This window comes from Taeniopygia guttata, chromosome 7 (assembly GCF_048771995.1).
Source record: "Taeniopygia guttata chromosome 7, bTaeGut7.mat, whole genome shotgun sequence".
NCBI lineage: Eukaryota > Metazoa > Chordata > Aves > Passeriformes > Estrildidae > Taeniopygia > Taeniopygia guttata.
In genome coordinates, this window is record NC_133032.1 from 38007293 (window position 1) to 38029889 (window position 22597).

At 40.0% G+C, this 22597-nt stretch overlaps 1 protein-coding gene across 34 annotated transcripts in view; it reads right to left on the bottom strand.

The window, feature by feature from the left end:
- The window catches only part of NEB (nebulin), a 101575-nt gene extending 79460 nt beyond the window's left edge, over window positions 1–22115 (bottom strand). For 33 of the 34 annotated variants that reach the window (XM_072931763.1, XM_041717483.2, XM_072931768.1 and 30 more), the window contains exons 1-30: window positions 21974–22115; window positions 21155–21264; window positions 20554–20619; window positions 15446–15490; window positions 14023–14265; window positions 13555–13662; window positions 13314–13418; window positions 12913–13017; window positions 12710–12814; window positions 11421–11525; window positions 10281–10385; window positions 10000–10107; window positions 9436–9552; window positions 8705–8806; window positions 8515–8622; window positions 8316–8420; window positions 7841–7939; window positions 7508–7612; window positions 6848–6955; window positions 6040–6351; window positions 5349–5555; window positions 4582–4686; window positions 4351–4458; window positions 3884–4195; window positions 3298–3504; window positions 2910–3014; window positions 2198–2305; window positions 1682–1993; window positions 1283–1489; window positions 732–836 (exon numbers count right to left, since the gene is read on the bottom strand). In XM_072931763.1, coding sequence (XP_072787864.1) covers window positions 732–836; window positions 1283–1489; window positions 1682–1993; window positions 2198–2305; window positions 2910–3014; window positions 3298–3504; window positions 3884–4195; window positions 4351–4458; window positions 4582–4686; window positions 5349–5555; window positions 6040–6351; window positions 6848–6955; window positions 7508–7612; window positions 7841–7939; window positions 8316–8420; window positions 8515–8622; window positions 8705–8806; window positions 9436–9552; window positions 10000–10107; window positions 10281–10385; window positions 11421–11525; window positions 12710–12814; window positions 12913–13017; window positions 13314–13418; window positions 13555–13662; window positions 14023–14265; window positions 15446–15490; window positions 20554–20586 — 3894 coding nt within the window. In that variant the 5' untranslated portion in view covers window positions 20587–20619; window positions 21155–21264; window positions 21974–22115. The remainder of the gene's footprint in view (window positions 1–731; window positions 837–1282; window positions 1490–1681; window positions 1994–2197; window positions 2306–2909; window positions 3015–3297; window positions 3505–3883; window positions 4196–4350; window positions 4459–4581; window positions 4687–5348; window positions 5556–6039; window positions 6352–6847; window positions 6956–7507; window positions 7613–7840; window positions 7940–8315; window positions 8421–8514; window positions 8623–8704; window positions 8807–9435; window positions 9553–9999; window positions 10108–10280; window positions 10386–11420; window positions 11526–12709; window positions 12815–12912; window positions 13018–13313; window positions 13419–13554; window positions 13663–14022; window positions 14266–15445; window positions 15491–20553; window positions 20620–21154; window positions 21265–21973) is intronic. The other variant, XM_072931756.1, reaches the window with a different exon arrangement.
- Between the last annotated feature and the right edge of the window lie 482 nt (window positions 22116–22597).

Sequence of the window (22597 nt, forward strand, 5' to 3'; positions counted from 1 at the left end):
TGATTCAAATTCTGGTCACATCACAGGCTTCAGTTATGAGAGAAGGGCTGCTAGAATGGGAACTGAGAAATAGGAAATTGATAAACAAGGAATACTGGTCTTCTGAGGCTTAGGAGAGGGACTAAATAGTTTTTCACTATTCAGCAGCTTTCTACTATAGCTGATCTTGATTTGAAACCCATCTGGAGAATTTGAAACACATACACCTGAGATAACAGAACACTTTTTGATTGCCTTAACAACATTTTAATAAAGTTTTCATGAAGCCACTTAACAGTCAAGTCAGTTTGTCCGCATTTGATTTTAAGTACAGGCATTCTTAAGTTAAAGATTTGCCTCTGAGCAATGATGCAAAGCAAAACCTGAGTGTTTTCTACTGGCACAATTCTCCTATCTGAAAGCAGAGAGAAAAGCTGGGATAACTGCATCTACTTCTTCCCATAGGTTAGGTTAAAAATATACATAATTAACTTGTAATTTCATAGTAAGGAATTTTTAACATGACTGAATTCTATGCAAAGCATAGAGTATGGACTATGCACTTCCAGACTTCAAAAGCAGGACTTATATTTTCCACACGTTATAATGCCATTTAGTCTCTTAGTTTGCTAGCTTGAAGCTGGTACTTATTTTCCTCTGAAAATATTACCCACATGAAATTCTTGCCTGTGTTCTGAATGTCCAGTAGATATTAATTTAAAATGTTGATAAAATGTATCAAAATACTCTACCTGACTGTAGTTTGTCTTGTTTTGTTTGGCCTGTAGAATATCTGGTGTGTCTGGCATCACATGGACCTGAGTTTTATCCTTCTCCCAGGCTTGGGTATAAGCATGCTATGGACAGAAAGTTACATCAGATGTGTAACTACATAAATGACAAAAATTACATAAATGACAAAAGGTGGTTCTTCCAGGGTTTTCACCTTTCCATTTGGATATGAATGAGTGAAAAGGTGAAGGTGCTGACTCAGATTATTTTACGAATTAATGATCTAATCCAAAATCACCTGAGTTATTGTCCAGTCTTGCTTCTAATGAAAGCAAACTATCAAGGTTTTCTATGTAAGAATGGGATAAATAGAGGCTGGAGGAAAATGAGAAAAGATTTCTTTAAGCAATGCTGTTTCATTGAGTGAAAAAAAGATGAAAGAAGAGGAGCCTGTGACAGTTGTTTTTCTCAGGGGAACGCTGCCACATAAAGGTGTGACAGAGATTTACTGAGTGGTTATTGGAATGGATGAGATGTGAATGCCTACCTGGCTTTTCCCCTAAATACTCACTTTGTTCATGATGTTTGCATTCTGCTTTGCAAGGACCAGGTCCATGGCATCGTTCTGTTTGGTGAAGGGGAACTTGCTGGGGTGCTGGCGGTACTTCCGATCGCTCGCAATCTCCGTGGCTTTCTTTGATTTCTCCACATCCAGAGAACCAATGGGACTCCAACCAATCCCCCTGAACCACTCCTTGTAATCCTGCTTGTACTCATTCTGCCAAACAGGACACAAAAGCAAAGCTGACAATGTACAAACAGCCCATACAGAACAATCCAGTTCTTTCCAAAACACGGCTGTGATGGAAAAACAAAAGGCACAAAAAGAAGACAGCTCATAAAAGATAATCCTGTCCTTTCCAAACTGAGGGTACGACGTAAAAACAAAAGTCACAAGAAGAAAACTTACATCACTTTGGATCTGATTCATGTTTCTGTACAGCTCCAGACTCATGGCATCTGGCAGGAGCATGTACTGGTGGATCAGGCGCTTGTAGTTGGTGTTGGTGACACGGTCCTGGGCCTCCTTGGCTGCCACCACGCTGAGGGTATCAGAAGGTGTCTGGTAATGAGTCTTGCTCGCCTCATAGGCCTTCTTGTACTCCCTGTCCGACTGCATCTTGGCCACTTGCATGCAATGGACAAGTTTGGGATCATCCTGGAGGCTGCGGAAGCCGACGAGTTTCCCCTTGTCTTTTTCATACCCTAATTTGTATTTATACTGAAAGAGAATAGAAACAGAGATTTTGATTCATTTAGTTTTGAAATTAAGGGGAAAATTCTTCCTTATTAGGTTGCTGAGGCCCTGGCACAGGGTGCCCAGAGAAGGTGTGGCTGGCTGGATCCCTGGAAGTGTCCAAGGCCAGCTGGAGCACCCCGGGATAGTGGAAACTGTCCCTGCCCATTTTTTCTCCCCAGAACTTACATCACTGGCAATATCCCTGGAAGCTTTGGCAGCTTTGACAGGAATAGCATCAGCCCTGAGATCATATCCTTTCTTCCTGGTTTCCTCAAATGAAGATCTGTACATTTTCTGCAAAAGGAACAAGAAGCATCTTTTAAAAAAGCAAAAATTTATGTGTTTTCCACATGCACAAATATTGGTGAAAAGTTACATCTATAAGGATGTCATCTTAAAAAATAAAAAGAGATAAAAATGTCTATTTCTGCCCACATGGCAGATGTGCATAATTACAAGCAGTACTTTTTTTAGCATATGCAAATTTAACAACTGGCTACCAAAATCTGTCTGTAATGTCATCTTTTACCAGAAAAAACCAGGTGCTACCTACAATTTTGAACCTTGTACAAAACTTTGTGCATGGAGAAATAAAATAATCAATAATAAAATAATAAATCCTGTAATAAACATGAACAGTACTCAAAGTCTACTGTATTTTATTAGCAATAGTTATATTTTAATGGTCTTCATGAACACTTCACAACCTGACTACAAACATGGCTTTTTCTTGGCAATGCTGGATATCTAATTTGGGGAAGGAAGCAGGGAAAAGGAAAATTAATAGGTTTTGTGAAATTACTACAGGTTAGCAATGTGAGACTTTTGCACGCTCTCATCTCACTTATTCCTAATCAAAAACTAAGAACAAGGTCATGGCTTTACAAACAATACTCACTTCACTTAAATTGAATGCATTTGCTTTTGCTAAAGCGATCTGTGGAATATCTGGGGTGATGTGAATTTTCTTCTTGTCTTCTTCCCAGGCTTGTTTGTACTTGTGCTGGAAGGATTAAAAAAAAAATGAGAGACCTGAACATCTGCTGTTATTATCAAATAAAACATTTTAAAATACTTTTTCCACTTGAAATCCAAACTGCCTTGACAATGATGTATTACTACCACAACAGCAACGTTTATCTTTTTATTTTAGCACTTAAAGCACATTCATTAGCTACAAAACAAAATCACAGTTTCTAAAGCTCTGCATACAACAAGGTTGACTATTAAATCAGATATAGATTGTTGTCCACTTCTGAAATGAATTCTGATGAACACTTTCTTACCTCATCCATGATTTTGGCATTATTTAAAGCCAAGACCATGTTCATGGAATCCATAGGAACAGAGTACTTCAATTTGTCTGGATGCTGGCGATATTTCTTCTCACTCACAATTTCCATGGCTTTTTTGTTCTTCTCAGCTTCCAGGGAGCCCAGTGGGAGCCACCCAACACCCTTCATAGTTTCATCATACTCTGCTTTGTATTGATTCTGCAGGCAGAAAGTAGATAAAAACCAATATGAAGGATAAAATAGTTCATAAATTTGGAAGTACAAGACAAAATGTATTAAGGAAAAGTGAAGCTTTTCCTGTCTTGGTTTGCACGTAACTATTGTTCCTGAAGAGCCTGGTGGAGTAAATATTCATAAAATTGCTTATTTCTAAGCTCAAATTCATTAATGAAATATTTCAGAGTCTAGGAAAAATAAAATTGCTGTAATTGTTGAAAAACATGTATTATTTACTACATTTTCACAGACACTTGACCTGATTCCACTAACAAAATAATACTATTTATCTTACAGTGTTTTTTCATAAGCTAAGCATCTTTCAGTTCACAATGCAGAGGCTGAAGAACATCTTACTTACATCACTTTGTAACTGCATCATGTTTTTGGCCAATTCAATGCTCATAGCATCTGGCAGGACATTGTAGGTGTGGATTAAGTTCTTGTAGTTTGCATTTGTAGCCACTTCCTGAGCTTTCTTGGCTGCCACCACGCTGACCATGTCAACTGGAGTGTGGAAATTAGTCTTGGCCTTCTCGTAACCCTTTTTGTACTCCCTGTCAGATTGCATCTTGGCCACCTGCATGAAGTGCACCAGCTTGGGGTCGTCCTCCAGGCTGCGGAAGCCGATGTGCTTCCCTTTGGCCTTCTCGTAGGCCAGTTTGTATTTATACTGAGAGCAGGAAAGAGAAAGAACAGCAAAAACCTCAGTTAAAAAATGCAATATTAAGCACTGTTTAATCACTGAAAAAAATAGATCACAAGATCTCAGGTTTAGTCATTTAATTTAAATAAAGTCACAGAATGTCATCACACAACCAGACTCACGTCGCTTGCGATGTCCCTGGAGCTCTTGGCTGCTTTTATTGGAATTGCATCTGGCTGCAAGTCATAACCTTTCTTCTTGTCCTCCTCCCAGCCAGCTTTGTAAAGTTTCTAAGTTCAGATGTGAAAGAGAACAGGTGTCATGAAGGCAGAACTCTCAAGTTCAATATTTTCAAACAAGGTAGTAAAATGACAGCGAGGCACTGGAGGCCCACAGTGAGCACAGCAACTCACATCACTCATGGTCATCTGGTTCACTTTGCACTGCAGAATTTCTGGGGTGTCTGGCATCACATGAATGCTGGTCTTCTCTTTGTTCCACTTATCTGTGTACAGTCTCTGCAATTACAGAGGAATTGTTAGGATTGAAAAGGTACTGAACTCATAAAATAAGAGTTTGCTTTTGTTCTGCTCATTTGCAATAATTAATATTTCCTAGAAATATTATTAGCACCAGAAATAGCCTTCAGAGAGCTGCTGAGGAGCAACATTATCTTCCTCCTTTCTTTAGTATTTTAAGAAATTTGTGAAGTATGTTTTAATAATTAATAAATATTGAAGCTGGAAGTTTCCAATCTGTGCTCTTCCATGCATTAATGGGAAGCAGAATTTATTTTCACAGACATTCTTTTCATGGAAAACAAGGAATAAGGATCACTGGTGTCCTGGATAACTAGAGACAAGTGTAAAGAACTCCACTTTCCAGGACATTTGTACAAAACTGACAGAATTCCAGGTTTTCTGCAGCTCACTTATTGTGAATACATCCTACAAAAAAAAGGATCATCAAAGCACTATAAATCTGGAGAAGAATTCTTTAATCTTTAGAAACAGAAAATGAAACTTCCTTCATTATGCAGTCAGAGGCTTACCATGATCTCTCAGTGTCCAGTCTTAACCAAGGAATTACCACACCCACTGGAAATTTTAATAATTCCAGTGGGAATGCACCTTGCCCCACAACTTCACAAGACAAAGATCCAAATCCAACAACTTCCCACCTTGTTCATGGTCTTGGCATTTTGCTTTGCCAGCACTTGTTCCATGGCATCCATGGGGATGGAGAACTTGAGCTGGTCGGGATGTTGGCGGTATTTCTTCTCACTGAGAATCTCCGTGGCTTTCTTGGCCTTTTCTACATCCAGTGACTGAATCGGGACCCAGCCAACTCCTCTCAGCCAGTTATTGAAGTCAGATTTGTACAGATTCTTTTCAAAAATAAAAAACAAAAACACAGTGAGGCAAGAAAAATGAGTGTCTATACACATAAAACAGGTGAAGCCTTAAAACTTCCCCTGGACATTCATTTTTGAGGGGCAATTTAGATTTAATTAAAATTTAAATATGATAGAGTCAGTATTTAAGAGAAATAAAATTACAGTAATTAAAATCTTACTACAGAAATACATTAATTAGTAAAACACGCTAATTTTCTGGGAATATGCCAAATATGGAGAGATATAAAAAAAGTTGTACTTCCTAGGTAAGTTTTCTAGAGCTTAATTGCTGCACATAATTTGGATAATGTTTGGAAAACAAATGGCTCCAGACCAGTCACTTACATCCCAACCTACTCTTAATCCAATATAATATATGTTGGATTATATAAATTAATTATTTAGCCTTAAAAGATTAATGATGTCACAGAGTCATGAGGAGAATTAAAAATGGAGCTGATTATTGATGACATACATCACTCTGAAGCTGCATCACATTTCTGGAGAGCTCCAGGTTCACAGAATCAGGCAGGAGGGTGTAATGGTGAATTGGCTGCTTGTAGCCAGTGTTTGTCACCACTTCCTGGGCTTTCTTGGCAGCTGTCACGCTGAACATATCCAGAGGAGTGTGATATTTGGTCTTGGTGACCTCATAATCCTTCTTGTATTCCCGATCCGACTGGATTTTGGCCACGTTCATGTAGTGAACAAGTTTGGGATCATCCTGCAGGCTCCGGTACCCGACCTGTTTGCCTTTGTCTTTCTCGTAGGATTCCTTGTACTTGTACTAGAGACAAAGGAAAAACAGCTTTTCCCACTTGGGAAAGAGAAAACACACTTTGGATGGGTTTAGAACGCTGAGTTTTAATCCTAATGCTGAAGTTCATTCTAGAACCTAATAAATGGTTTTAATGCCAGCACGGGATCATTTAGGTCAAAAAAGAAGAAGATTATTGGATTTTTCAGCTTGTCTTGACACCTGGTACATATCTCAACCCACACCTGTAGCTGCAAGCTCTCCCTCACCATTGTCATTGACACAGGCTTGCAAGTGCCAGGGACATTAAGCTTTTAATTAAGACTATGATAATAATCAATTACTGAACTGCCTCACCAAACAATTCAATATCCCAATATTCAATTGATAATGTTTAAGAGAGGAATGAAGAGTCACTTGTAACCTTTTGCTAAAGCAGGAGTACAGGTGTCCAGCACAGGTAAATTATAGTAACTAATGAAATGCAGCAGGGGTGTGTGTTCCACTGGATGTAAATCCTACTTACATCACTTGCAATATTCCGAGAAGCTTTAGCAGCAATAATTGGAATGGCATCAGGTTTCAGATCATAGCCTTTGGCAAGGGTTTTCTTCCAGTCTGCTTTGTAGTTAGCCTTGGAGGGGGAAAAGGGAACAGTTTGCAGTGTCAGGAATGGCAATTCTAATAAAAGACTTTAATCCCATGTTCTTATTACAGGAGATTTTATTACAGGAATTTAAATACCCAGTTTCATCCATGTACTCTCAAGGAAAAATGGTAACCTGTACACAAACTACATTTCTATTACAATGAATAAATCTACTACAAAGATAATAATGAATTCCACAAGCATTTTTACTTTTAATTTAGAACAACTCTATCAGTGGCATTTTTGGCCTTTCTTATGCAAAACCCTTTTTCATTTGACTCAACCTTCAGAATTTTTTTCCTCTTAGCTTCAAGCTCACTACTTGTGCTCCAAAGGAACTGGAGAAAGCAGCCTGGCTGGGTTTTTTTATCAGTCCGGCCAGATTATTAAAATTCCAAGGCTATTAAGGGAGATGTCAGCTTTTATCTCATTCCCGGAAGGATGAAAATGCCACCAAAAAATTTAACATCACAAAGGCAATAAAACTGATACCATCAGTGGAGATCTTCACGGTGTTGAAATTCAAAATATACTCACATCACTGATGTTATAGGCATTAACTCTAGCCTGGATGAACTGGGGCACATCAGGAGGGAGGTGGTACTTGTGAATAATTTCTTCCCCTTTTGATTTATACAATATCTGCAAAGAAAAAGAAAGGAAGATATTTAGCAGCCCAATTTATAGACTGTGAATTCAAAAAATATTTTAAAAATCTGATTTCCAGGTGATGTTCTGCTGAATAAAATTGTGAATACACATAGCCACCTACACAATTGTTTCAGGAGTGCTCCTTAAGCTGGAGGATGAAGTGAAGGTGGGCACAGGGCAGAAATTGGGAATTTCAGAGTGTTTCCAAAGTTTACTTACATCACTCAGCTGTTTGCTGTTGATTTCTGCTTGCTTCTGTACTGGAGAGTCGGTCACTGAAGTGAATTTGGTTTGATCAGGATGCTTTTTGTAGGTGTACTGAAAGAAGATTTTAAAGATTTGTAGAAAACACATATAAAGTATTTTCCAAGTATTGATAAAACAAATAAAATTACTAATAAATTAAGAACTTTTAAAGTATTAATTTGAAAAAATATTGATTTAAGCAGGTGACTGCTTGAGGTTCATTCTTCATTTTAGTACTACTGCTCTCATTTTATGAGTTTACTTGTTATAAAAAGGATTGTGCTATATCTGTTTTGATCACTAGATGTCACAAAAGGCCCTAAAATAGAGATGAATTTTTTTTTTTTAAAGCCACGTATGGCAGAGAGACCAAACTCATTATCACTGATGTTACCAGGGATCACCCAGTTAATTTTTCTGTGGTGAACAATTGCTGTCCTGTACTCACATCTTTACATTGCTCCAACTTCTTGATTGCTTCATACTCTTGAGTTATGGTCTGAGGGAAGTAGCACTTTGTCTTTTCCTCCTCATAATCTGCTTTGTAATTTTTCTAGGAACAAGAGCAACATTCAGTAAGGAACCACAGCTGAGCTTTGTCTGAGCTGCCAGAGTGATGGGGAAAACGGAACAATTGCCACACTTACATCACTTTTCATAGCTTCAACCTTCATGCAGTGGATTTGATGAGGATCCTCAAAGCTGCCCAAGTAGTGCCCCAAAATATTCTTCTGATATGCATCTTTATATTTAATCTGCCAAAATAACCACGAGTTGAGAAGCAAAAGTAATCAAGAGGGTCAGTAGTCTAGAACAAACTCCACGTGAAATACCTACATCACTAAAGTTCTTCAGAGCAGCATCAGTCTGGAATTTGGGTGTCTCACAGTAATTCATCTTGTTTCCTTTGGACTGTTCATAGGCTTCTTTGTATAATTTCTGCAAATCAAATAATACCAGATCATGCAGGAGATTTCACTGCAAGTCGCCCCCACCATGTTAAAAATTACAAGAGTAAAACAGAGAAACAGTTCCAAAGAAAAGCTTTCCCACAGGATTGAGAAACAGATGGCAGTGTTTTCCCAATGGTCTTTAAAAATAACTTTTTTTAGGTTTCTAAGGGAAGACAGAAAGGTCTGGCTAATGGTTCTTGAACTTCTGACACTAAGAAATAGTCAATCTCTTTTCATACAAAAGAGGAATTGAGAAGACTGTTACAGTGAATAACCAGAATATAAAAATATGTAAAAGCACCATATATATTATCATTATTAGCTGAAACTCCTTAAAACAGTAAGGCAAGAACTGTCATTTTGTGATTCATTATCCACAAGGATCTAAATGAACTATCCACTAATTAGCCATCCATGTGCCACTGCTGCTGCTACTCCACTCATCTGTGGAGAATTCAATTCTTTTCCTGAATTGTTCTGGCTGATGCTATCTCATGACACATATGGGTCTACAACACTAAAAATACTACAAAGGAGAAGCCTTGTGAAGAAATTATGAGTGTGGTTTCTGGTACATGACTGAAAATGATGTAGCTGCACATTGATAATACTCACATCACTCAGAATATTTCCTGCAGTTTTTAATTGCTTCAGCAATGGGTTCTCTGTAGCAGGGAGCACATTATAATCTGCAACAGCTTTCTTCTTTTCATAGTCTGCTCTGTATTTGAACTTGAAAGAATAAAAATTTAAAAAGAGGTTTTAAAAATCACTATTAAAAGCCAAATGCTCACTAACCTGTGTGATTGTCCAGAGAAGCTGTGGCTGCCCCATCCCCAGCACGGGGCAGGGATTTGTTTGATGTTTGATGAGTTCCTGCATCAAACTCCCAAGGCCAGGTTGGATGGGATTTGGAGCACCCTGGGACAGTGGAAGGTGTCCCTGCCCTGGCAGGGGTGGCACTGGGTGGGCTTTAAGGTCCCTTCCCACCCAAACCATCCTATTGGTGACATGAATCTATTCTATTATATAATCTTCAGCTTTCCATGAAAAATTCCCCTGTTATTTAATTTATGGTGGCAAAGGACCATGAAAGGTCTTGCCAAAATAATGTCAACACAAACTTGTGGGAGCTCAGAAGTGCTCCCAAGCTGAGCAGGTGGCACACAGCTCCCTCACCTTGCTGATGTTTTCTGAAGCTCGTTTGTTGGCTTCATATTCTGGAGTTTCAGTCTGCATGAAGTAGATTTGGTCTTTCATGTTTTCAAAGTCTTCCTGGTATTTCCTCTGTTAGGAACAGAGACAGAAAGCAACACATTAATTACATTTAATTGTAAATTAGACACTTACAACAGGGATTATTTAGGAAATAAGCAATGCCACAAATGGAGCCTCAGTATTTTCCAAATGAGCATAAACAGGGATAAAACTGTTGAAGATTTTCTGCAGGATTCACTCACCATACTTAGATTTTCTGCATTCATTTTTGCAACTGCCACATCATAGCACGGAGTTTGACTCCACTTGCCTTTGATTTTGTTTTTATAGTCTTCATGGTAAATAACCTATAAGCAAACAAAACAATAAAACTGAATCTCCATGACACAGCTCCATTTTTACCTGACAGATTCATTTTTCAAAGCTGTCTTTTTAAAGCTGCTTCATATTTGACACCTGCCTTATAACTATTTTAGCAGTTATGGTCAAAAACACCTTAAATATTATTTAGCCAAACCATTTCAGTGTTAAGTAATTTCCTTTAGTACCTTCCCTGACCTAAAAAGGTTAATAAATCCTCTCTAACATATTTCTTTAGTTCTGTTTTCTCCCTGGTCACGTAATATTAGGATATTGCCCATTAAGTCAGAATTTACTGGGATTGCTGCTGGAACTGGTTACGAGCAAACCCTCTTAATTACCTGGTATTTGTGATTTTCATTATTTATTCAAGCTCACAGAAATAAGTATTAAAAGTTTAAAGAGTTTGTCTAACAACAAAACACCTGCCTGAGTTTTGACTCAGTGGTCCAGGTGCATTTTCAGCCACAGTTGCATTACTTTCCATAAAAAATAAAACTCCTCCAATGTTTTTCTAACATTGCTGAAGAACATATATGCCAAAAATAATATATTTTTTTAATCTATATTTTATAGTTTTGGAGATACCTACAAAGCTTATTATTCTATTAATTTCAAAGAATTATGTTACTGATTTTTTTTTCCATGTTATAACATTTTCTTGATGACAATTTAGCTTTTAAGCTAAATTCTGGAAGTACAAGATTCAAGAAATTTTCTCTACGTTAATTATATTACCTTACAAATGGGTTCAAAGTGTTTTCTCCACCATGAGTGAATACTGTAATTCTCTAATCTTAAAATGTAGATAATTTTCAATACACAGTAAAAAAAATTTTAAAAAGAAGAAGAATAGTTAAATTCTGAATGGAATTAAAACCTGACATCTGCATTACAAGATTATGCAATTTGGCCCAAATTTCTCCAGCAAAAATTGGCCTTCCTGTGTGTTTTTCCTTTTCCTTAGGTCTCTTTTCCCCCTCTCCCTGCAGGAGTAGGGTTTGGGCAGAAGTTCTACTCACATCACTCAGCTGCCGTGTCACCTTCTTGGCTTGCTCCACATCAGGGGGATCTGGCAGAGAGGTGAACTTTGCTTTCCTTTCATCATGCCCCTTTTTGTAGACAATCTGAAAAGATGGAAGAAATAAACATTTATTTGAGCATGACAGCACTGAACTCCGCTACCACCACATCAATAAAAGGAGTTCTGCCCACAGCCCCTGCAGCAGGAATTCTTTAATCTGTGTATTATCAGGAAACTTTGGAACCTCTGCAAAATTCACTGAAATCTTCAAGTGAGAGCTGCAATCCCCTGTTGAAGAGTTCTGTGTATCTAAAGATCAGCAAATCCCAGTCCCACCAGTTCCTGACTTTTCTTGTCACTGCCTTAGAGGCACTTTTGCAGACCCACAAGAGTGAAGTGGACTTGTAGACAACCCTGAGATTTTCTGCATTTGGGGAGTTACTCAAGGTCCTCTTGCTGATTAAATAAATGAATTATTTTATTCATTCCTAACCCAGCATCAAATTGCCAATGGATTTATACTCCAATATGCTCTACTTTGTAACACCAAGTACATATTTTTCTATGAAATATCACTACTATCAGAGCTATCAGTGCACACTCACCCTTTTTTCTGTTCCACTGTGAAGTTTTTCTATCTAATCAAAGTCTATAGCATGTCCCAGGTTACACCATAGCCCAACAGCCTTTGGTACCTGTGGGAGTCCAGCACATCCCTCTGGCTGCCCTGGCTGGCTCCAGACCCTGGCAGGGGGTTCAGGAACCTTGGCACAAAGTCAAAACCACCTCTGGCTTCTGTTTTAGCCCGTGGAAAAAACTGCCAACTTTGTGTGAGGAATTACGAGCCATAAGGGTTTGAGTAGTGTGGTGGTTGAGTTAACACAAGGTGAAAAAGCAGAATTTTGGGGTTTTTAGAATGGGGTTCAAGTGGACAAAATGGAGGGATTTGGCATGTCCTGACCTCCTTCTTGCCTTCCATGTCTTGGTGTGATGGTGACACTTTTCTATTGGTGTATATATATATATATATATATATATATATATGAGATAGATATTGGCACGTTATTGTAAACATAGCACACATAGGTTTTGGTATCTCTGACCTGCTGGCCAGAGCTCAGCAGGTCAGAGAAAGAATGTTCTAGATAAGGGAAAATAACCTTGAGAAGATGATCCTACACATTCAGACTTCTCCTTTGGCTGCACAGGCTGGGAAAAGAGAACTTTTACACTCTTGGGGTCCCCTGGACACCACAGACCCCTGCAAATCCCTGCTATGATACTCACATCACTCAGAGTCTTCTGAGCCTGTGCCACCCTTCTGAGCTCTGGACTGTCATTGTAGGGATAAAACAACGTTTTGTCTGCATCCCAGTCTTCAGTATACAGTTTCTACAAGAAAAATTCCAGAATGCTCGTTATTAATTAATTTCTGGCTTTGAAAGCTTAATTTACTTCAGCTGCTTAGATCTGTGGTTAGCTTTTCTTACCTTGCTGAACAAAGCTGTGTTTTTTATTGCATTCACGAGCTCTGGAGCATCAGGGGGAAGCAGGTACTTGTCCTTATTCTCCTCCCAGTTCTGTTTATATAATACCTGGAAGGAAAAATCAGCAAGTTGGTCACTCTATCATTTAAAAAATATTTACTTCTGTGAATAAACTGCCTGCTTTAATGATTTTTTTTTTTTTCAAAATCAAAGTCTCAGAGTAGTAATATCTGAACAGAGCAACTGGAAATATTTCACATTATATTTATATTTGCCTTACCAACTTCTCTTCTATCCCTCCTGTGCTTCTAAACTGTTGCATAAATGTTGCTTTAGCACCCTGAGCTCAAAACATTGTCCTTATCAGTAACCTCAGGCTCCACCAGTGTTGGGAAAGCACTCACCTTGCTCACTTGCTGTGACACTTTCTTTGCATGTTCTATATCCATGGCTTTTTCATCCACGTGGCAAATGGTTCTGGCAACTTCCCCAGCCATGCGGTATTTAACCTGGAGCACAACAAAACCCAGTGATTCCACAGCAAAACTGACTGATTTTTAAAAAAAAACCCAGAATAATGACATTTTAACCCTTCATATAAACACCCAGCACCTGGATGAACTGAGAAATGCAGTTGTTACCCACCTCACTGAGCTGGTCCTGCACTTTCTTGATCCTCCGGATTTCTGGGGTATCAACTGTGGAAGCATATGGCTTTCCTTTTTCTTTTCTAAATTTTTCCTTGTACTTGTTCTGGAAAAAAAATGATAAAAATAATTAAGACATATCCCTGAGCTCTGGCAGAACTGTATTATAAATTATTGCCATATTTACCTGGTTAGGACAGGAATTTGGGACAGATTATTCAATAATATAAACTAAAATCATTCAACTACATTTGCACTTCTGCTTACTTTAACCAACTGAGTTTATTCCATCTGACACAACAGAAAAAATCCATCTCTAACTTGGATCACCTCTAATTTATTATATTCTCCCCATGAGCTTAGTATTGACAAACCCAGATATTTGCAATATAACTATCAAACAACCTATGTAAAACATTTTTAAAGCTGGTCTTCCTCAAGAAATAAGAGATAAGGGACAACCTACCTCGCTGAATAAGTCCTTCATTTTATTGCTGTGTTCCAGGTAAGGTGTCAGAAACTTGGATGGGTCCACTTTTGTCCGGATTGTCTTCTTCCTGATGGGAGGGGCTGCATCCTCCCTAGAGGGCTGGGTGTGCTCAGCTGTGTAGGTGGTGGTTGTGGTGGTCTCAGGGACTGAGTAGTCTGTGCTGGTGGTCTCAGGGACTGAGTAGTCTGTGCTGATGGTCTCAGTGATCTCAGTGACCACCTGGAGATCAAAAAAAATTCAATAACACTTGTTTTACAGCTGTAAAAGTTTGTTATCTTAAGTGTTTTTCACTGCCCTGAGCTGGGTGTGCTCAGCTGTGTAGGTTGTGATGGTCTCAGGGACTGAGTAGTCTGTGCTGATGGTCTCAGTGACCACCTGGGGATCAAGAAAAATCAATAAAAATCAATAATCACTTGTTTTACAGCTGTAGAAGTTCATTAGGATGCGTGTTTTTCACCCCCCTGAGATGGTGAAAGGATGCTCTGCTCTCATCCAGATCCACATGGAGACAGAAAATCAGGGACACTTTTCCTACTGGGATTACCATTGTGCTCCCTATATATCACCCACCCTAAAAAAACCCACAAGGAATGAACTCCCTGGCTGGTTCCTGCATCAAACTCGTGGAATTATTCTCCAGAGGGTCTGGGAGAGTGGGGCTCCAGCTGCCTCTGCTCTACATGCATTAATTTCCAATCAATTTAAATGCTTTATACACTTGCTTATCAACATAGTCATGCTGCAAGCAGTAATTTTAATACTAAGATATTAAGGATATTATACCTAGTATTAATACTAAGATTCTAATGAAAAGCATCTAAAAATAATTATTACAACTAAAAAATGTACCCCAAACCCACCCAAATAAGTGTCAGGTTTTATTTTGTATCAATTAGCTTTATAAAAAATTGCCTTTAAAAAGGAATTCATGAAGGTCAGAGTTCTGAGAGTTAATTGCATCAATGAGACAGAGCTGAAAATGCATCAAGATTTAATAACTTCTGCTTCTGCATAAGCCCCTGCCATAAAGAATATTTCATGATAACACAGCAGAGAGTTGGGTTATATCTGTTTCAGAGGTAGAATTTCAAATTATGGCAGTCATTCCTTGGTGGCCCAAATATTTGTTGCCACTACATAATGAAAAATCTGCAAAACTGTAATTTTTCGGTGAAATTACACAAGACGAAGGAACAGAACTGATACATGTAAACTGATCTTAGATCATCACACAGCAGGGACTTGAAGCAAAAATAAAATATTAAGCAGCAATTGTTCACTGATATTTGTGTGCTTAGTGTGAAAAATTAAACCTCATAATACAAAATGCTGCTAATTTAGTGTTTTGTGTTAATTACATGCATTTATGTGCTACATGCAGCATGACAGGGATCTTTACCTCATGTGGCTCACCCTCCTCAATAACTGTCTCCTCAATGTAGTACTTTGAAAAAAAGAAGAGAAAAAACATCATTGTTAAGCCAGATCAGCAAACTGTAGCTTCTGTGAAGCTGTTTTAAAACACATTTCTGGAGAAACAGGATTTTAGTTCACAGGTGCTTATGGCGTCACTTGGTAACTCTGAATATCTGTTCAAATTTTCCATTAATTATTGGATTTTAATTCCATACATTCCCCAACTAATAATCATCTAGATAATTAATGAAAGATTGTTACCTAATTTTACCCACAAAAGGGAAGACATTGATGACCACATTAAAAGAATGAGCATTTAAACCCCAGGATTTTCCTGTTTTTTTAATTTGGTGACATTCATGACTGCTGTCCTCAGAGTTGCTCCTACAAGGACACCAATAATTTCTGGCTGCCGATTAAACTTTGTTGCTGACCACAACTCCGAGCCTGCTGATTTTCCACCTATTTTACTGCCCATTATCCCCCCATAATTTATAATATCATAAATCTGGCCTAAAACCACAATGGGACTTGTCCCTAAAGCAGATCAGGTACACAACCTTCACTGGTCTCCCCTTGTCCAGCAGCTGTGAACTCATTATAACAATTAACGAGGTTCATCAGCCATAGATTGCTCTTGATAACTGAGTGTTCACTTCTCCACACGACCTTCATGTCTTTCACGTGTTTAAAAATAACTTCTCAAAGGATTTGCTCCACAGCCTTCCCAAAGAACCGAGTGAGGCTGACGAGCCTGCAGCTTCCTGGATCTTCCTTCTTGCCTTTCTTGAAGACCAAATCCAGCTGAACATTGCCCATGGATGTAGGAGTGGCGTTTGTAATGTTTTAAATCTTTACGTTGCCTGCTCCTGTTTTCACCTTCCGTTTTTTGTTTGTTTGTTTGTTTGTTTGTTTTTGTCATTTTTCGCAGTCAGGAGCTCTGTGTTCCTCTACCCTTCTGCTGTTTGATTCCTCCACTTTGGGCTGAGCTGTGTGCTCAGGGAAAATCACGCTGGAGGATCACCCAACTACCCTGGGTGCCTTTGCTGCTTCCCATGGGATTTTCCTCGAGCAGCCCCAATTCTGCTCTTTGAAACTCTGGGATAATTCCATTTATTTTGCTCACTGCTCCCTGTACCTTCATGGTCACTGCAGCCCTCGATCTTTGCATTTCCCACATTTGTGAGCACCACGTCCAGTGGAGCATCTTTTCCAGCCGGGATAAGAGAAAGGATCTGGGAAAGGATCTGGGAAAGGACCTGGGAAAGGACCTGGGAAAGGATCTGGGAAAGGATCTGGGAAAGGATCTCGGAAAGGATCTGGGAAAGGATCTGGGAAAGGATCTGGGAAAGGACCTGGGAAAGGATCTGGGAAAGGACCTGGGAAAGGACCTGGGAAAGGATCTGGGAAAGGACCTGGGAAAGGACCTGGGAAAGGATCTGGGAAAGGATCTGGGAAAGGATCTCGGAAAGGACCTGGGAAAGGATCTGGGAAAGGATCTGGGAAAGGATCTGGGAAAGGACCTGGGAAAGGATCAGGGAAAGGACCTGGGAAAGGATATGGGAAAGGACCTGGGAAAGGATATGGGAAAGGATCTGGGAAAGGATCTGGGAAAGGACCTGGGAAAGGATCTGGGAAAGGACCTGGGAAAGGATATGGGAAAGGATCTGGGAAAGGACCTAGGAAAGGACCTGGGAAAGGATCTGGGAAAGGACCTGGGAAAGGATCTGGGAAAGGATCTGGGAAAGGACCTGGGAAAGGATCTCGGAAAGGATCTCGGAAAGGATCTGGGAAAGGATCAGGGAAAGGATCAGGGAAAGGATCTGGGAAAGGATCTGGGAAAGGATCGGGAGCCCCAGGAGCGGCTGAGGGAGCCGGGAACGGGCTCGGCCTGAGGGGAGGCTCAGGGGGGACCTCCTGGCTCTGCACAGCTCCTTCCAGGACGTGCAGCCAGATCGGGCTTTTCTCCCAGGGAATAATGGAAACAGCACAATAGGAAACAGGCGCAGGTTGTGCCAGGGGAGGTTTTTGTTGAGAAATTTTTAAAAAATATTTATTCCCCGTCCGGCACTTCCCGCCCGCGGCCGCGCGGCGGCGCCGTCCCGCGGAAATGGCGGCGGCGCTGAGGGGGCGGCCGGGGCCGCGGCTGCCGCTCAGAAATGACGGAAAATCGATTTTTAAAGACATTGCTGCACGAACAGCAGCCGCTGTCTGCGGGATGTGCTTCACCTGCGCCAAGAGGAAATGGGAAAATGCGGGGTTTGTGTTGGAAAGGCTCCTCCGAGCGGTAATTGCTTGGGGTCATTTACCGCAGCTGCGGGAATGGAAAACTCTTTGAACCTAAAAAAATTTGTTGTTAAAATTTAAGCCCCTTTCTGAGGGCTTTTCCTCCAAGTTGGTTCAAGGGACCAAGCCGTACTGCCCAAGCTGTGACATACTGGGATGTTCTGAGGTGATTTCCATGCTGGACCCGCCTTTGACACCTTCCACAAACCTCCCACAAAACCTTCCTCAAACTTTCTACAAAACATTTCACAAACTTCCTACAAATTCTTCCACAAAAAACCTCCCACAAACTTTCTACAAAACCGTCCACAAACTTTCTATAAAACCTTTCACAAACTTCCTACAAAATCTTCCAGAAAAAACCTCCCACAAACTTTCTACAAAACCGTCCACAGACTTTCTACAAAACCTTTCACAAACTTCCTACAAATTCTTCCACAAAAAACCTCCCACAAACCTTCTACAAAACCTTCCACAAACTTTCTACAAGACCGTCCACAGACTTTCTATAAAACCTTCTACAAAAACTTCCTACAAAATCTTCCACAAAAAACCTCCCACAAACTTTCTACAAAACCTTCCTCAAACTTTCTACAAAACCGTCCACAGACTTTCTATAAAACCTTTCACAAACTTCCTACAAATCCTTCCACAAAAAAACCTCCCACAAACTTTCTACAAGACCTCCCACAGACTTTCTATAAAACCTTTCACAAACTTCCTACAAATTCTTCCACAAAAAGCCTCCCATAAATCTTCTACAAAACCTTCCTCAAACCTTCTACAAAACCGTCCACAAACTTTCTATAAAACATTTCACAAACTTCCTACAAATTCTTCCAGAAAAAACCTCCCACAAACTTTCTACAAAACCATCCACAAACTTTCTATAAAACATTTCACAAACTTCCTACAAATTCTTCCACAAAAAACCTCCCACAAACTTTCTACAAAACCTTCCACAAAATCCTCTGCAAAACCTTCCACAAAATCCTCTGCAAAACCTTCCACAAAACCTTCAACAAACCCCCTGCGAAATCTTCCACAAAATTTCTACAAAACCTTCCGAAAAAGCTCAAGTAACTCGGCAGCAAATGTTTGTATCGCTCGCTGTGGATTTTTGCACATCCCAAGATAGCTACAACATCAAGTAATGGCTCGTAATTCCAGAGAAAGTTAAAAAATAGCATTTTAAAATCCTTGGCGATGCCTCAGCCACTCAATATTCAATGATCATGTCCTTCTCTTTCAGAAGATGAATTTCTGATAGGTTTAAAATCTTGGATTGATACAGTAATTAAGAAAATTGTGGAAAGACTTAGAATTGTGCCAGATGCTTTTGTTTCTCTTTTTTTTAGCATCTCACCACAAGTATCCTAAGGGAAGCTACTAAAGCAGTGTCGCCTCAGCCCAAGGGATGTGGTTACAGCAAGGTGGTCTTTGAAAATTAAAAACAAAGGATTAAATGGGGCTGTGTGAACAAAAAGCCCCAAATACCATGCTGGAATAAATAAACAATGAGAGTAAAATAAATATCCATTACAGAGAGCACACAATGCACAGGAACCATAAAAGCGATTGTAAGTAACACAGAATAAGTAATTTAATGAAGAGTTGGTGTCATTGTAGCTAGGTAGTAAAATGTCTTTAAAATCGGCTTTATGAGTGATGACACCTATTTTGCAAAATGCATTTAACTACTCTGACTGACAAATAATTTGTCTTTACTTCATTCACTATTTGAAATATATAAAGCTGGCAGTGCCCTCACACCACCTGAAATCACCAGTCCACTGAACACAGCAGTGGAAGTGAGTTGTATGATGTTTACATTTATAGTTTCCTTTTCCTCAAACACTGAGTGACTTTTTACAAGACTTTTTGTATTTCATAACACATAAGTTCATTTCAGAGCGGTAGCAATGCACCAAGTAAAACCACACTGTTAATTTCGTGTATTGTTTCAGTAACAAAGTTGTTCCAGCTGTAAGTTGCCCAGTTCCTGGGGGATTTTTTATTCCGTTTCCTGAGTTTAAATGACCGACTGGCAAATTAATTAATGATGCACCTCCATGGACATAGAATCATGGAATCACAGAATGCCCTGGGTTGGAAGGGACCTTAAAGATCCTCTATTCCACCCCCTGCCATGGGCAGGGACTCTTCCCACTATCCCAAACTGCTCCAGCCTGGCCTTGGACACTTCCAGGGATGCAGGTGCAGCCACAGCTGCTCTGGGCACCCTCCCACCATGGCCTCCCCACCTTCACAGGGCAGGATTCCTTCCTGATACCTAATTTAAATCTACCCTCTGCCAGTTTAAAGTCCTGTCACTTAATCCTGGCTCCATCCCTGCAAGGTCTCAGGCTAAATTGGTCTGTGGTCCCCTGGTGGCACAAAGCTGCTGCATTTCTGCAGAGGCAGGGCTAGAAAGGGGCTTCCAAAGCCATCTCCAGCATGGATTGGGTGACAGAGGGCAAGCCAGGAGGGAAAAGAGCTGGCCCAGTGCATCTATAATTACGCAGGGAGTAATCAGAAAACCTCGCACTGTGAGTGTGGGATGGTTCCAGTCCTTATTTAAACTGAGAAACTATGACAGGAGCCAGGAGGCTTTGCTCCTCCGAGAGCAACTGTTGTTGTTGTTGTTGTTTTAGTGATGAAACCATTTAATAGATGTCTAATCATCCCTAATCTTCAGAGAGCAAACAGCAGCCTCTGCTCCTGAGCAGCATCTCAGTAAGGTGATTAATGGATTCAGTCACAAGGCAGGAAACAAACATTTCTACTCTCACATTTTCTTCTTACCTCCACAACTTCCTCATATTCTTCTTCCTCCATTCTGAGGGTTTGCTTCTGTCTCTCCCCCACTCACTGGTCGTGCAGCAGGTGAAAATGTGAATAAATAGTATTAGCCCATGACTGAAAGTACCATGAGAAAGTACAAGTCAAGCTCATAAAGCACCTGGGGTCATGGTTAGTAACTAGTCAGACCCTAAATAAAGTTGGGATCTGGCATTACTTGGACTGTTAAGGAAAAAACATTGGATTAAGTTTCAAATATAAATATATAAATATATTATATAAATATATAAATATTTCAGATATAAACCACAATTCTGGACAAATACCTCATTCCAGTTATAACACCAACACTGGATCCAATGAAAATAAAATAAAAGAGATAAATAAAATAAAAGAGATAAAGAAGAGATCTCTTGAAACATGATGTGATATTTTCATTACAACAGAATTATTTGAAGCGGTTTTTCTTTTCTCTGTGACTATTCTACACTATTTCATTATATCATTCAAGCTCCTGTTTGAGTGGGAGATTAATATTCTACTATATTCATTCATAAGTAAGATCATAATGTGGAAAAATATTTTAAATATTTTTTTAAGTGACCTTAGGTTAATGAGGCAATTTCTGTCTTCCCAGCATCAGCCTACAGAGATGCTCTGGGGTTGTTTTTTTTTTTAAACTCTTGCAGGTTTTTTCTCTCTGTTTCTTCAGACCTGGAAAAGATGAAAATCCATAGAGTTGGCTGAAGTACAAAGCACAGATTATTGCCAGACCCTTTGAACTAATTAATTAACACACTGATTTTGCTGTGAGGCAAAGCTGCAATTTTCCACCAGAGTCTGCAGCCCTGTTTCTAATGTTGGGAGGGGATGAGGCTTTGGAACAGCTGCTCCTGAGTCCAGGGATATTTGCCGTGTAAGCTAATCCTGCCAACTGATGGGGCACTTGGGTTGAGCTGGCTAAACTGCAATTCCTTCTGAGGCAAGGGAAGTCAAGTCATGCAGGTTAAATATAGGAACACGGAATACTGACCCTTTTTAGTCCCAACGGGCTGAGAAAAATGGCCAAAAATTAATTGGGAAAACCATGTTGTATTCTATTAAAATAAATGAAGAATAACTGAAATAACGAGGGACGAGTCACGGGAAGCAGTAGGCAGAGGGGTGTGAATAAACTCAAGAAGTGGGGCTCGCATTTAAACACAATCTCTTCAACCTGTCGCTGTTACAACCTTCAGCCACAATTCCAAACCCCATTCCAGGTCTTTTCCTCCTCCTCCAACCCACAGCCGGTTGTTCAGACACAAAACCTGACTTCCATGGGCAAAGAACAACAAATATTCCCAAAAAACTACAGAATGGGGAAACAGCTCAAGAGCCTCTTCTAAAGAAAAGAAGAGAAATGCATTTAAAATGTCCTTACCAGCGACATCCAGTAAATATCCTTTGGAGCAAAGGCTCTCCAGTCTTCCCTCCTGAGCAGCACTGGGCGAGAGCAAGGGGGTTTGGTGGCTCCCGGTGACACGTGTGGCCCACACAGCCAATCTGGCTCCAGCCCGCTCGAGTTTCATCCCTAAATATACTCGGTGACCCCGAGGGAGGGCACCTGTTCTCAGCAGCATCAGGGAAAGGGAGCTGGGCAGCTCCGTGCTCCTCAGGAAACCCAAAACACACCAGAGCTCGGCTGGAGTTCACCAGGCTCAGTGAGATGGAGCCCCAGGCAAACCCAATGGAAAAAACACAATTATCAGAGTTGATAATGACATTGAATTTCAGCTGATGGAGGCCTGAATAACCATCCAAATTTAAGAATCTCTGAACTTGAGGAGTCCACACTGCAAAGTAAATTTTAGTATAAACATGTCTAATTTCACCCCATGAGGACACCTGAAGTGCTTTTTCACCTTGATGCAAATCGTGTGTCAATGTTTTTATCCCTTATGAAGTGTTTCGTGGCTGATCACACAGACCCAGGAATGTGTGAAAAGCGACTGTTTGCAGGGAAGGAACCCAACAAAGAGCCAACATCCCTGGTGAAGGAAGCCCA